At 52.0% G+C, this 15648-nt stretch overlaps 1 protein-coding gene across 6 annotated transcripts in view; it reads left to right on the forward strand.

Moving 5' to 3' along the window:
• Positions 1 to 15648, forward strand: part of DPP6 (dipeptidyl peptidase like 6) — a 986698-nt gene that overhangs the window by 955129 nt on the left and 15921 nt on the right. For all 6 annotated transcript variants that reach the window (XM_070265304.1, XM_070265306.1, XM_070265308.1 and 3 more), the window contains 3 exons: positions 3481 to 3579; positions 8149 to 8218; positions 10918 to 11112. In XM_070265304.1, the coding sequence (XP_070121405.1) occupies positions 3481 to 3579; positions 8149 to 8218; positions 10918 to 11112 (364 nt within the window). The remainder of the gene's footprint in view (positions 1 to 3480; positions 3580 to 8148; positions 8219 to 10917; positions 11113 to 15648) is intronic.

The raw sequence follows: 15648 nt of genomic DNA on the forward strand, positions 1-15648 counted from the left end.
CTTCTTTGAATGCAATTATAGGAACAAATAAAATGGCTTAACTCAGCTCCCCTGTGGGACAGCCAGCTCTCTGCTGATAAAACCAGTTGTGTGGGCAATCATTAAATGAGAAATCTAATATTTAACTAAATTTAATAGTCTGTTGCTTTGGTGCCTTTCTGTGAAGGGTGGGATTTCAATACAGAGGGACCAGCTATTCAAGCTAGGTTTATGGAGTCGCGCCAATGAGAACATTGTGCACGCGCCCACGAAGCGTGAGCTCTGAGGAGTTGGTAATGGGTGTTTCGGTGGCAAGTCTGTGTTCCCGTTAGCTCCAGGCAAGCTTAACTCAGTAGGCAGCAAACCACACTGCAACCTGAGGATGAAATTTCTCCTTCAGGATCAGCATTTGAGATGGCTGAGTGAGGCCAGAAATATCAAATTCAAATGCACACAGCTGGAGAAAAGAGCGTATTATAATCGACTGTGAGAGGCTCTGTTCCAGTTCTCTCATTTGAAATCTGGTCGTCCAGGTCGGCGTTTCCACCGGCAGATTCCCGGGCGGAAGCCGTCTCCGGCCCCCAAAGCAGAAGAGGGGCTGCTTCTCTGATAGCGATGGACCCTTCCTTGTTCCTGTTGGTAAAGGCAGTCTACCCAAGCTCCCACTGGGCCCACTCACCTGTGTGAGCCTTCGTTTCTCCAGTTGGGCCCACATTCGCACACCCCCCAGTCCCTCACCTGTCTCTGCCTGGGCTCATCTCATAGGCGGGCAGAAAGATAAAGATTGCAGGTTCTCCAGGGTTGAGGCTTCCAGATGACCCTGTAAGATCCATGCACGGGATCCAACAGTTAGCTGGGGTGTGCATAGCATCAATGAATTTCATCGTGATCCCAGTATTAACTAAATCCTGACTTGTGTGTGTCATGAGTCCTTCAAGCACCGTAACCTTTTCAATTAGCGAGGCGTGCTTTGCTTTCTTTCTGGTTCGCTTCATGCGGGGAGCAATGGTTGGGAGTCAGCCCTCAATTGCTTCAACTCTTACCCCTCAAGAGGCCTGGACACCAGGAGCCTCTGAGAGCCTTTGGGCTTCCTGAAACACCAGAGGCTGTCTCTGTCCTCTCTAGTTTCTTCTCCATCAGAGACCTTCTTGGGGCCACAGAAAAGGGGCCATGTGGGAAAAGGGAGAAACACTTGGGCTGAAACCCAGACTCAGATGCCATAGAGACATGTCATTTCCAGGGCATGAATTGGACCTCCACAAACAGATAACTCAGGTAGCTGGAAACCAGTGCATTTTGTCCCTGGGATGGGACTGAACACGGATGCCTTGTGGGGAGAGTGGGGTAGGAGCCAGATAAACAGCCAAACTTCTCACAGTTGGTGTTAAGTGTATATGGAGGGGGTACCTGAGGTCGATGGTCAGGGCTTCTCTTTGAGAAGGTGACGTTTGATTTGATGGAGGAGAAGGAGCCAGCAAAGAAAGTTCCAAACAGAGAACAGCAAGCGCAAAGGTCCTGAGGTGGCAAAGAACTTCAAAAATGCTGCTCTTTTCCGTATCCTGCAGAGCTCCCTTCTAGTCTTCCACCCTCTGGATGTGAATAGAACACAAATAATAAATAGTTAAGATCTCATAAACCAATTCCTCTCGACTGATTGTGTCTCCCTGGAGCACTGTGTTAAAGGGCCGAGGGCATTTGGACTCAGCAAAAACAAGAATTCTCTCTGCTCCCTTAGGAGCTGGGCCAAGGGTGTGGAGCAGGCAGTGGGGCATTGTGCCACCCTGGGGTGGTGTTCCTCCCTGACTTGCACACGTGACCACGATGCAGAGCGTGCTGTCTCTGGGGCCCCATCTCCGGCTCTCCGAGTTGAGGTCAAGTCCACCTGGACCTCCACGTGCACCCTTCCAGGCGTGGGGGTCCCTTCCCAGTGTAAGGGACGCCATTTCTTGCGTGTCATGTGGCTTTCAGAATCTTTTGTGGCAGTCGTCCAACTGCAGATTGTTTAAACTCTGCCTGTTTGAAAATTAGTTTCACCACTTCTCTGCTCACCTTTTCAGCAAAGCTCAATATTCAAATATGTGTCCAGCAACTTGTAAAACATTTTTTCTTTGGTTGGTTGACTCATCAGAAGCCCTGGGAACCTTCACTTCTCTCTGCTCCTGCTCAGAAACCACCCCTCGGATCCCTGAGCAGTGTTGATACCCACGTGTTGCTTCACTGATAAAACCACTCGGTGCTGGAGACTCCTAGTTATGAGCCATAATTGTTTTTCTTTCTTTCTTTTTTTTTTTCCTGAGGAAGATTGTCCCTAAGCTAACATCCATGCCCATCTTCCTCTATTTTGTATGTGGGACGCCACCACAGCATGGCTTGATGAGTGGCGTGTAGGTCTGTGCCCAGGATCTAAAGCTGCGAATCCCTGGGCCGCCAAAGCGGACCACGCAAACTTAACTGCTATGCCACTGGGCCGGCTGCATGAGCCATAATTTAACCTCCACATGCCTTTGTGGAGTCCTGTAGAGTGCCTGTTGTTCTTAAAGGGAGTCATCATGGGAGGATGGCTGAATGTTCATTGTGACACTGCTCGTGGTGGTAGTTCCCTTTTTAAAATAGTCACAAATGTTTCAAAGTGATGCGACGAGTCAAAAGTAGAGGTCCTGGAAGATTGAGTTTCCTTCCCTAGTGAACCTCAAGTTGTCCCCATATGTAGTCTCAAGGTAAGAAAGGAGAAAGCAAGCTGGATGGGTTTGCTAGGTTTCGGATGGTGAGGTGAGGTGGAAAGGCCATTTCAGTAGGAGACTAATGAAGGGGGTTCATGGGGGCATGCTCACAACTGGAGAAATGCACAGTGAGGGCGTCTGTTATGACCTGAGATGTGAGGACGCCATACATGTAGGGCATGGCTCAGGGTTGACCCATCTCTCTCTAGTTTGGAGGGACAAGGGCCAGTCCCACCACATTGAAAAATGCTGCTCCTGTGGCTTCACTGTCAGCTAATCTGATCATCCAGATTAAGGTCTCCAAAGCTAGACAACATTGTGATTAAGGTAAGAAATCAGAATCCATTGTTCCTGTGACATTTTAATGAAGATCACACTCCAGCTTCCACTCTCCTTTCCTTGCTTGGTTCTTGTGGCCACTGTATTTGGAAAACCATTTGTCCTAACAGATATATGATGTTGGTTCCCCCAAACCAGCAGTCTTGAGATGAAACATACCCAAACCTATACGTGTAGTGAGATGCCCCGGAGAAGGCGCATCCCTGGGGGCAGAGAGTCGCCTAATACAGTGGGAAGCATCTTCCGTTTGCCCAAGCTCCTGATTCCACCTCATCCTGGAACGTGAGCAAGTTATGTGACGTCTCGGCTACTTGATCCATGCAACAGAATAATAGTCAACTCCAGGACCGATGTGGGAATTAATGGTACGATGCTCATGAAAACCCATGGCTTCAATAAGTGGTTACTGAATCTGACTGTGTCATTGTTTTCTCTCTTTCAGAAATTTTTGACCTAGAAACAAACGAACACGTACAGAAGGCCGTAAATGACAGACAGATGCCTAAAGTGGAGTACAGGAAAATCGAGATTGACGATTATAGTAAGTGCTGCGTTCTCCCCTCTCAAAAGAAAAGCAGGCATCTGCTCTGAAACAGGCCACCATCCGCACTTGGTCGCCATGCAGGGAAGGCGTCCCCCAGTGCCAAGTCTCCTGGCCTCGTGGCTAGAAATGCATTCCAGCGAGGCGAGAGTCGGAGCTGAGGGCAGCGTCCTGCACTGAGCTTCCTGTGCTTGGAACCGAGATTCTCACTCTGATGACAGACAAAAATGTGAGGCATATGATTTCTCTCCACAAGAGGCTGACAACTTAAAGGGCCCAGATGGAAATTTTCTCCTTTTGGGGGACGCATCCTCCCGCTTCTATGCCATTTGGTGTTTCTACTACTTTATCATCTCCCCTCTAAATGCTGATGAGGGCAGCCTTGCAACTGGAGAAATGCCCGCTGGGGAATTCGTGTGTTGTTACAGCCTGAGGAACGTCCAGCACTCTGCCCTTCTCTGTGCTCTCCTTTCTCTTGAGCAGTCCATTCAGTCATTCAACAAGCTTTAATGAGCACCTACTGTGTGCGAGGCACTGCCAGGCACTAAAAGTGTTGGCCTGGGATATCTCCAGGAGGGAAGCAGAGGTCTCATAGCTTCAACTCTCAGCTCTCTGCTGGTGGCTCCTAGTCAACCCCACCTGCCCCAGAGCCCTAACTGCCCACCAGGTGTACCTGTGAAAACCTCAAATGCAGAATGCCCACACAACCTCCCCATCTTTCCCCCGGAGCTCTGTCCCTCTCCAGACAGGCCTGCTCTCGAGGAGAATACCTTCTTGTTTGTTGACTGGTTTCAAATAACTTAGATTCGAACATCAAAGTTATCTTTGAGTTATTCATTCAGATGCCATCTACCCATCATCTCTGGGGTTGGCAAACAGGTGTCCTGTCCTGGGCCACCTCTGACTGAGTGAGAACAGCTGCTGGAGCCCTTTGTTAAATAGGGGTGGAAAGGTGCCAGGGCTCAATGGGAAAGAAGCTGAGATTGATGAGTAATGCCTAAACTGAACCCCGGGGCCTGGGTTTGCACCCTAGACAATCTCTGGAAGCTTTGTCTACCTTTTCCCTTCATTGGGACAGTGGCTTGTCACCTGGGTCAGTGGGCCCTGGAATAGTATTGAGCACCTCTTGTTAGAGAAGACACAGCCCTCTAAGACTGTGAGCTCAAGGTGCAGGAACCAAGGCTCACCCCTGTGAAACGAAGTCAGCCCAACCCAAACAGTGTGTGTGGTAAAGCTGCATCCTTTAGCAGAGAGCAGATGGCCCAGGAGTTCAGAGGAGAGTGTGAGAAAGGACAGGGTCACATGAAGGTTCCGAGGAAGGTAGGACTTGCACAGGGTCCCTGGAGTCGGCTTTAGGTTGGCAAAGAAGAGGAGAGAGCACAATCCAGGGCAGGGAGCAACTTGAGCTGGCTCTTAGGCGAGAGTAAGTGTCATTCGTTGTAGGCGAGTCAGGAGGCTGATCAGGAACTCCAGCCTGCAGGAGAGTCCCAGGGTGTCAGCCGAGGTGGAGGGACCCCTCCCTCTCCAGCGCCTTTGGTCCCTCCAGAGGCCGCTCCCTAAAATGTCCTGGTCCTATCATGGGTCCATACAGAGCAATACTATATTGGAACTTTTCTAGACACTGTTAGAGATCCATGCAGGCATACATATTCACCTCTGAAAGTCAGAAAAGGCGGGAAATACAATGTGCTTCAAATCCCTATTCCCCTTTTAAAACACCCCAAATGTGATCACTGTGATGAATGCATAAAGAAGAGCCTGGAGGCGGGAGGAGAAATAAACTTAGGAAAACCAGAAGTAGAGGCTGTGATGATTTGCTTTGGCCAAGAAATGTGCTTATGCCCAGTGGAGATGTCACTTCCCACAGGTTCAAGGGCCTTTCCGTCTCTCTGGAGTTTGAGTTTCTATTAGATTTCCATGCGATGCTCTCAGCCCTGAGAGCACAGGCAGCTGTGGATGTCCAGGAAACCTAAAACCCTGTAAATGGAGTCAAGAGGCAAATCCATTCTTGCGTGGGAGAGAAGCTATAAAGTAAAAAGAGGGAGACACAGAGAAACTGAGACATCCACAGATGCCAGTCATCAGGGCTCAGGGGAATCCTGATGAGGGGGCATAAAGGCCACAAGTCCAGGCAGAACCTGAGGACACACGAGAACCACAGGAGTCCCAACTCTAATAGAGAATGACGAGAGCAAAGGGTGAGACACCAGCAAGAAGGTATGGTGAACCCGTACCATAGGAGCTTTATATAGTTTCCCTTAGGACTAAAACAAGCAACCCCGAGTCAGACTGGTCTGAAATCCACAGGTAGCAGGCAGCAAGTGGAAACCTGTACTGACATGAGGTGTGTGCATTGAGGATGATGCCAACTCTTGATGAATTCAATTGAGTGACAGCTTGTTGGTCTTAAGTCCCACATCCCTTTCCCTGTCAAGGTATTTTCTTCGTAGAGAGTTACTCTGAAGAATTCAGGGGTATTCTGATGCAGAGAGCCCAATTGGTAAGATTTTATATTCCAAGGAGATAGGTCAAAGTAAAATCTGGGCTGCCCACACGGATGGCATCCTTGACTGATTCAATCTTCCATAAAGAACCTGGAGTCCAGTTACTCAGAGCAGATTCAAATTAATGAGAACTCTCAGAATAACTGGATATTTACTTTTGTGCTGTGGTTTTATAAGGAAGAACCAAAAGGCAAGAAATTAAGATGACTTTAGATTGATGATGGATGGATGGGTGGATGGATGGGTGGATGGGTCGGTGGATGGATGATGGATGAATAAGGAAGCGAGCAACTTCCACATGTTTGTTCCCATCCCACTCTACTTTCCGTATCTGTCTTCAGACCTCAGGAGAAGCTCCATAGTTTGCAGGGACTAGTGCAAAATGACAACACGAGGTGCTTCATTCACAGTTTATTACGACGGCAGAGCATTAAGCCCAGCAGAGGGCCCTTGCACGGGGCCCGTACACACCCTGTGAAGCCAGCTGGGTGGACTCCATGGCCAGACTTCAAATTCCCCTGTCCCCCGGTCAGTAAATTTTCCAGAACCCTCCCTCAGTTTTCTCACATCTCTTGCTTTGCAGCCAGAGGGTACTCCTTTACAAGAGTCCTTCTCATCTCCTAAACCCATGCCCTCCTCTCCCATCCGCTCTTCACGCTGCTGTTCACAGCAATGTTTCCCAAGTCCTAAAGCGCTAAGGGGTGAATGCCTCCCCCTCCGCGGAAAATGCAGAAAAAGACCTTTAGAAACAAAGAATCAACTTTCCCACCCTTGCGCGTGAGGTTTCATTCGAGGGTGAGGTTTTACTTGACAGGTAAATGGGAATGAAGAGACAGGCATAGCTGTGTGTGGGGACCGGCGTCTGAACATCAGTCACCCCTATGGGGCCGCAGAAAACCTGGAAGATGTCACTGTACCGACCCGTTTTTGTTTTTGAGGTTTTGTTTTTTCATTTAATGCAACCAGAGGCTGAGGCTTTCCTTCAAGAAAAGCTAAGGCTTTCCTAAGGGCTCTCTGGAAATGTATTCAGCCAGTCATGGCCAAGGTCTGCCCGTGGGCTTATCAGTGACAGAGAGCAGCCCAGACCATGTTTTATGGATGTTTCAACGATAAAGTCCAACGCCTGCCTTTCTGCAGGTCCCTGGGCCATTGATCCAATTTGCAAGCCATTAACATTCAGCCAGAATCAGTAATGAGACCCTGGTCAGAGCAGGCTGCTAAGCCAACCCCCAAGCCTGGCGTGTATCTATAGTAATTGTACTGAAAAAGCCACTAATTCCAATTTAATTGCTAATCTGGTTGTAGTTAACATCAATAAACCATTTCTAACTTGGGCAGGAAGGTTTGTTTTGGAGAGAACAGAAGAAACTGTGAAGGAAACTGCCCCCTCCCTGCCCAGCTGGATCCCACACAGCCAAGGACCAGATCCAAACGACCTTGCAGAAACAAGGGCTGCACCAGCTCCCTCCACTGTCCTTTAGTGTGCTCCGCAGGCAGCCAGACCTGCCCAGCACCAACCTGCAAACACTGAGGCCGACATAGCCCCCAGCTTTGCACAAACCGTCCCCAGGGGCTCTCAGCCTCCCCTTCTGGGCTGTTGCCCCTGCCCTACCCCAGCCCTGGGTGTCTTCCTCTCCCCGTCGCCACAGCTCCCCAGTATCCGGCCCTACTTACTTGCACATTGCAGCAGCTGCCGGGCAGAGACCCACGCTGCCTGTTGGGGCTTATTCCTCCCTGCCTGGAGTTCTGCTGTGAGCAAGCGCTCCTGGTGATTCAGTCTTTTCTGTTTTTCAACACACTCTGCAAGACTGAATTTAAGCTTCAGATGCAGAAACTGAGCCTCAAAGATGTTGAGTGACTTGCTCAAGGTCACTCAGCCACCCAGTCACGGAGATGAAAATAGGGGCCAGCCCCTGTCTGTGATGGACCCGCCAGTGCCCCCTCCAAATGCCCTTCCCCCACACCCTCCTGGAGGGACACATCGAGGCCAGAGCCCGGCCTCACCCCTTCCTTCCTGGTCGCTGTCGCCCCCTAATACGCTGCTCTGTGTTCTGTTTGTGCCTAGACTTGCCCGTTCAGATCCTCAAGCCAGCGACCTTCACCGACACTGCCCACTACCCCTTGCTCCTGGTGGTGTAAGTATGGTCACCCCTTTCTTTCTCGGGGTGCTTGCCTGGGAACTCAATGACCCCATGAAACAGGAACGTTGAATTCTTAAGAAAATTACAAATGGGAGAAGTGATGTTGCTGCACACCACAATCTTAAGACCGTTTAGCCCGTCAGCAAATGTCAGGTTCTTTTCATAACTATCGGAGACCCCCAGATGTTAAAGGAAAGGGGGGGCTCTGCTTCCCCTCGCCCCCATCCACTTTGGGGCAATTCGCTACAATGAAAGCAGGTCTTAAGTCAAATTCCACGGATCATGCCACGGTGATGGGTAGATGGGCTCAGAACGGGTGTGAAAGCTGACGGCGGGCGGTCATCCTGGGCAGGGCCCCAGGCACAGAGGCAGCAGGCTCTGCCAGGCCAGCTGGCTGCCCACCCTGTGTGAGGGTGCCCGAGCTGAGCAGCAGCATTTCCAGCTTCGAAAGTGCCTTGAATGCAAAGAAGTCCTTTGCAGCAAAGAATTATTTCAGAGACTTCTATTAATGAACAGCCCTCTGGGTTAGAGCTCCAGAACAGCTTCCTAAGAGCTCTCTACACACCTCTGAAGGTGCCGCATCCTGATTGGGGTTCCTGCCCCCAGCAGGTACTTCAGATGCTAACCGCCCGCCCCGAGGTTTAGGCTAAGGTTAACTGGTACTCACACCACGCACGAACGGAAGCCTTTCAAAGGCAGGCTCCACTCACATCATTTAACACGTGCTGTCCACCTCTCTGTCCTTTCAAGGCCCTCAGAGCAGAGAAAAAGAGTGAGGTCTCCCGTGCCCCTGGGGGAGCCACCCCCCGAGTTTACAGGACAGGGTCAGGATAGGGCAGAGGCCTGCACTGGGGTTGTTTTAGGCATGATAGTGAAGTCACCCACCTGAGTCAACGTCAAATAACTGGATTAAGCCTGCTCATCGTGCCTGGCCCGGCCTGGGGGCTCAGTCCTAAGTAACAGAAAGACTTCATCATAAGGATGCCTCGTGGCTCAGATTCCAACATCTGATTCCGGGGTGCAATCAGCCCACTTTCCTCACTGTCTGGACATAGTTAGAACTTTGCCAACAACCCCAACACGCACACAGACAGACACACTGACACACGCACTTCTACACGTATACACACACACAGTCACACCCACACATACCCCATACTCACACACACCCCCCCACACTCACATGCACACTCACATGCACACACTCCTCCCACACTGCCCCCTTTCTCCCTGATTAGGCCAGATTTTCGTCACTTTCTCAAAGATGCTTTCTTTGACAGCTTTCTTGCCCTAAACACTGGTTCTTCGGTAATCTTAAGGGAAATCCTAAAAGGCTTCCCAGTTTACAAAACAGCTCGCCGTCCTTTCAGAAGGACGGGAGGCATCGCCCAGTCACGGCAGCCCGTTCCGCGAATGCAGGCAGGACCTGCCCACACCAACCACATGCGCGACAGGCTGCCGTGCAGCCACCTTAGTCTCCTGTAGGGCTTTTCACTATGACTTCAAATGTGACAGCACTGTGGTTTGGGGACCTCAAGACACCAAAGGAACTGTGTCGAGTGATGCCTGTTTAAAACAAAAAAACCCAAAAGAAAACAGAACACGCACTTCCCGTATATCAGAATCATATCGTCACAGCGGGCTTTCACCTCCAGCCCTCAGATGCAGTACTCCTGAGTCACACACACACACACACACACACACACCCCTTGCCTGCATGCCCTCAGTCTTTGGCAGAAAGTCATGATGGTTATGGCAGTGGTAGCTGTCACCTCCTTGGAGGAAGGACCAGCCAGTGCATCTTCAGTTGGCCGGCTCTCAGAATGGGCCTTGCCATCTGTTGCTGTGGCTGGGAGAGAGGCTGGACCTGGCGCTGGCCTTGCTCATCCCGTCCCCATCAAATGGAAGAGTACTTTGCAAGTCTCCCTCGTGCCCATGAGTGTGCTAGTGCTCTCCGCAACCGAGCCTCCGTTTAACAGGGCCCTGTTAGTAGCACTGGCCAACTTCCACGGTGTAAACTCACCGCCATGGATGGTTTTAGCTGGCAGAGTGATGTCCCTGAGTGAGGAGCAGAGAAGGCACAGGCACAATATAACCACCCAGGGAAGGGCTCGGCTGGTCTGATCCCCTGCCTCGCAGGGAACAGGCAGCCTCGTCTTCTGAGGAGATGCACATAGGAAAGACCACCCCGATCAGCTTGTGTGCTGTGTCTTTGGAGTTAGCCAAAAAGAGAGATCATTTCTTCAAACCAAAGGTGCTGCTAAAAGGAGCAAACGCTTTCTTGTCGCTCACATGATAGGGACTGAGGGGGGCAGCCTGAGAAGTCTAGAACCCAGGAAAGAGCCACACAACGTTGGAAAGGCAAGCCAAAAGGAGAAGCTGGGAGGACTTTCTGAGTTTCTCTCACTCAGTAAAGGCCCTTCAGTGACAGTCTGTGCTGGTGCCACTGTGCTTTGGGGTGGCCCTCTGAGTGCTCCCTTTCCTCATCCCCCTACAAGTGTGTGGAGAATGCTGACTCGCCCGCCCGGGGTGACAGAACCTGGGATATGGAGGCAGACACGTGGCAGGCAGGGGTCACGGACACCCTCCTGGGGTGGGGAGAGTCCCTTAGGAGAGCATCCTCAGGCCCCAGTGTCTGATAGACTAGCCGCTGCCCCATGCGGCATGCTGAGGCCAGGGACTGTCTTTTCCAGGGATGGCACCCCAGGGAGCCAGAGCGTGGCGGAGAAGTTTGAGGTGACCTGGGAAACGGTGATGGTGAGCAGCCATGGAGCCGTGGTGGTGAAATGTGACGGCCGAGGCAGTGGCTTCCAAGGAACTAAGCTCCTGCATGAAGTGAGGAGAAGGCTGGGCTCCCTGGAGGAGAAGGACCAGATGGAGGCTGTGCGGTGAGGACCCCTCCCGGCGGGCACCGTCGACCCGGGGGAGGGGGGGGGAGGTTGCGTCTCCTGACTTGGCTGCAACACAGTCCTCTCCAGATGTACGTTTCTTGTCAGGGCACACATTTTGCACGCAATTTGCTCGTACTTACAAAACTCTGTCCATAATTCCAAAGTGGATTTCAAGGGAAACGACTAGGGTTATTCTGTCAAAGACTTTTATGCTGGTTTTTGCATAGCTCGGTAGCTTGCTCGTTTAGTTGATTAAAACAAGGTGCATGGGGCCGGCCTGGTGGCACAGAGGTTAAGTGCAAATGTTCCACTTTGGCGGCCCGGGGTTCACCGGTTTGGATCCCGGGTGTGGACATGGCACAGCTTGACAAGCCATGCTGTGGCAGGCGTCCCGCATAGAAAGGAGAGGAAGATGGGCACGGATGTTAGCTCAGGGCCAGTCTTCCTCAGCAAAAAGAGGAGGATTGGCAGCAGATGTTAGCTCAGAGCTAATTTTCCTCAAAAAAAAAAACAAGGTGCAGAGACCATGAGGTGAATCTTCATGGCTTCCCCATGATCACAGACATTGGCCAGTGTCCACACACATCTTTGCCATTCGTCACAAGGGGGTGAGAGGGGAGGGAGGGAAGGAAGGACAAAAAGAGAGAGAAAGAGAATACGAGTGGGGATGGAGCCACTACTGAGAAAAGGGACCACTGTGCCCATCTGTGGGCTTGGTCAGAAAACTCTGCTGAGCCCTGAAGAGTGGCACATTTTTGTCTCATCCTTCCTTCATGTCCCTGTCACTGAGTCAGCAAGACCAGTAGAGTGTTACAGAGTGTGTACAGAGAACAGAGTGTTACAAAAAGAAGCTTAGCGTCAAGGGACAGATGCTCAAAATTATTTATTGAGTTTTATCGTTGCCCTGGAAAAAAAAGACATCAAGAGCCTGTGCCAGGCTACAGCTGGCCTCGGGCTCACTGGGTAGAAATATAGTCTTCACGGTCTCATGGCGCATGGACTGCAGCTCAACAGGACTTAACCACTGAGAGGTGCGGCGAGAACAGCTCGACCGAATCTACACACTCGCCGGCTCGGAATGAGAAGAAGGGCCAGGAAAAACACAGGGGCTCAAATGATGACGATTGCCATCTTCATGCTGAAGAGGGAGCTGATGCTGGCCCCGGGCATCTGGAGAAGGTAGAACACGGTGCCCAGACGAGCAAATGCTCATTCACTGAAGAGCTGTCGGTGAGCTTAGCATCTCACCTCACCTATGATCAGGCCTGTGTGCCTTGCAGGTTTAAAAGATTTCACTTTCCTGACTTTCCATCACGTTTCTCTCTTGTTTTTAAAAAGATGAGTGGCATGTGGTATGCTCTCAGTAACTAACTTTTAAGTGGATGAAACAATGAGTGGCCCCCTCTCCTCGAGGGAGCTGCGAGCTGGTTGAAGAGAGACAGGCAGTATGTCCAGAGCCCTGTGTGTGTTACAGACAGAAGATGCAGACGAGGAGGAATCCCGGAGGACCGATGGTCCGGGAAGGCGCCTCTGTTAGGATGCTGTTGCCTGGAGGTTAACAACACATGCTTTCAATGTCAACCATGCTTTCAAAATAAGGGACTATATTGACTGTGGAAATCTGGAGGGATGGCAGCCTCAGGAGTGAGTGATCCAGAGAGAGATCCAGCCTCTCTCCACCTCTCTGCTCGGCCGACCATGATGCCCTCATCCTGAGCCGATTCTCCTCGTGCTCACAGGACGGCTGCCAGGAGCACCTCGCTCCATGCTTCTTCATTCACCTCCAGCAGGTTGGGGAGGGAGCCACTTTCAGAAACTTCCAGAAAGGATGGGAGGAGCCTCCCCAGAAGCACCCAGAAAACCTCTCCTTACATCTCCCTGCCCAGTCCAGAACCCAGAACCCATCACCGGCAAGAGGAGTGTGGACACTCGCCATGAGACCCAGTGGGAACCCCTGGCCTGGGGGCGGTCCGCCTCCCCCGACAGAGGAAGGAAGGCTGGATAACAGCACAGTGGGGCTCTCTTGGGAAGGAGGAGGAGCAGGTGGGTGCGGGTCAGCAACCAGCAGTGTCCGGGGACCCGGGCTGGGCTTGGAGGTGGGAGTGGCCCTTAGATCAGCAGCTGTGTGGGGGCTTGTCCTGCAGAGATGACAGCAATGTCTTCCTCCCTCAGTGTTCCTCCTCCTTTAGTCCTCTTCCACCTGCCTGCTGCTCTCTCTTGTCCTCCCCACCCTGGTCTGACTCCTCCCAGTGAAGCTCAGAGGCCTCTCCAGCCCACCGAGGCCCCAGGCGGAAGGACACAGCGTCCTTCAGGCCCGCCCGCAGCCCACTCCCCTGCAGGCTCTTGGCTGCGTCTGGCTGGCCCCCTCCGAGCACAGGGACAAGAGGGCAAAAGGCTGTTTCACACTTGCGCTGTTTTCTAAAAATAAGGAATTGATCCGACCATCTGTTCAAAAACAAGGCAGAACCTGCCCCGGAAAAACAGTAAATAATGTCAACTGTGGGCCACTGAGGCTTACAAGCAGACAGAAACCATCACAAACCTTACAGCCCTCCTAAAACATGCAGACCTTTCTCAGGAAGCTAAGACTCAAATGTTTCAAGCCATAGAGAACTCTACAAAGCTTTTCAGGATCTGAGTCTGTATTTTCATTAGCCAGGAAGAAATAGCCCAGTTTTATCAGTTTAAGAAACCGTGAGGCCAGCCCATCGCACTGACTCCCCAGAGCTCCCAGCCCCTTAGCGGTTCTGCCATCTTCCTCAACTTCGTGCTTTTGTCCTGCCGCGTCACGCTTCCCATCACAGCTGACTTGGGCAGAGTCCTCTCCCAGGTGAGCTGCTCGCTGTGTAAGGGAAGAGGGCAGTCAAGTGAGTGGGTGGGTTAGGCAGAGGTGGAGCCACACTGACGCTCGGGGCACAGGCTGCAGAAGCACAAACCCTGCCTGGAAGGGCTTCTGGGAGGAGGTGGCCTTTGCCCAAGACCTCAAAGGATTAATAGGGATTTGCCAGGAAGAAAATTGGAGATGCACATTCTAAGTAGAGAAAATATGGTGAGCAAAGGCTTAAGGTAATAATGCAAAGACACAGCCCTTGCACAGCACATGGAGCACCACAGTATTTATGGGCCATGGAGGGCGCGGGAGATGCATGGAGAAGTAGGGTGGATCACGGAGAGGGTAGGAGATACACGGAGAGGTAGGGTGGACCTTGGAGGGCTAGATGATGCATGGAGAGATAGGACAAGGCTAGATTGTGAGACATGTCCCACATCACCTTAAGGAGTTGCTGCTTGCCCTATAAGCAGCAGAGGTCCACAAGAGGTTTTCTTAGCAGGAAAACAGCAAGGTCAACTTTATTTTTCAAAGTTATAATTTTGGTAACAGTGTAGCAAGTTTTATGGGTCAGAGTCCTGGCAGGAAATGCTCAAACTGGGGAATTTGAGGAGAGATGAATAAAGTGCATGTTTACAAAGGCCTGGGCAGGGTTAGGGAGATCCAGAGGCTGCTGTAGTATCCTGGGGCTAGCCACAGCAATTACCAAGACCCTAGGAGGACGCCCGTCATGGGGAGGGAGCACCTGACAGGAGCTGTGCAGGGAGGGAGCCAGGGACCAGTGCCCTGACCACTCCTCCCTCCCACTGGACCCCTGCTGGTGCCCCCCATTGGCTGAACCCACCAGAAGCCAGAGGGCACAGGAGCCATTGGCTCTGTTCATGCCGCTCATCCATTGTCCCAAGGCGCAGAGCTCAGTGGAGTCACGTGGAGAGTGAGTGGAGGGGAAGTGGAGAGGCAGCCACCCCCGTGTGGATGGAGGAGGAAGAGGGTGGGGAGATAGAGGAAAACTGATGGGAGCCAGTGCCTGCCTGCCATCGCCAGCATGGGCTGGGTGCCCCATGGATGTGGCCCCGTGACTGCCAGAAGCAAAGGCAGCAGGTGGGATGACTACCTCCTTACCATGCATGGGGAAGCTCTGGTCAGAGAGGGTCAAGGGCAGCTAGTGCAGCCAGAAGAGAGGGGAGGGGCACAGACCTGAGGGCCTGGGCACGCCTCAGGCTTCAGCTTCCTGCGCCCCTGAGCACACCTCAGGCTTCAGCTTCCTGCGCCCCTGAGCAGGGAGCCAGACATGGCGTCAGCAGTCCTGGAGAGGGAGGGAGGAGAATAACTCAGGAGGCACTTCCGAGGCAGAGTCAGCAAGATTTGGTAAATGCGTAAATATGGAGATGGAGGGGTGGGGGATGTGAGGCTTCTGCCTTGGGAGACAGAGCTGGGTGGTAAATTCTGTGCCCCACACGATGCTGCGCCCGCCCTATGGCACAGAGCAGGACAAACTGCTTGACCTCATCTCTCCCATTGGCCCCCTCTTTCTTGCCAAACTGAGTCTCTGGCTGTGAAGTTCCCTGATTTTGAAGGTGCTGAGAGCAGCTGTGTGGTCTGCGGGACCTTCGTCAGCTTGGGTCTTCAAGAAGGGGATCAAGAGGGACTTAGACATGCGGAAGGTTTTCGGAGGGAGCGTTAGTGAAGCATGCAGGGTGGGA

Source organism: Equus caballus, chromosome 4 (genome assembly GCF_041296265.1).
Source record: "Equus caballus isolate H_3958 breed thoroughbred chromosome 4, TB-T2T, whole genome shotgun sequence".
NCBI classification, from domain to species: domain Eukaryota; kingdom Metazoa; phylum Chordata; class Mammalia; order Perissodactyla; family Equidae; genus Equus; species Equus caballus.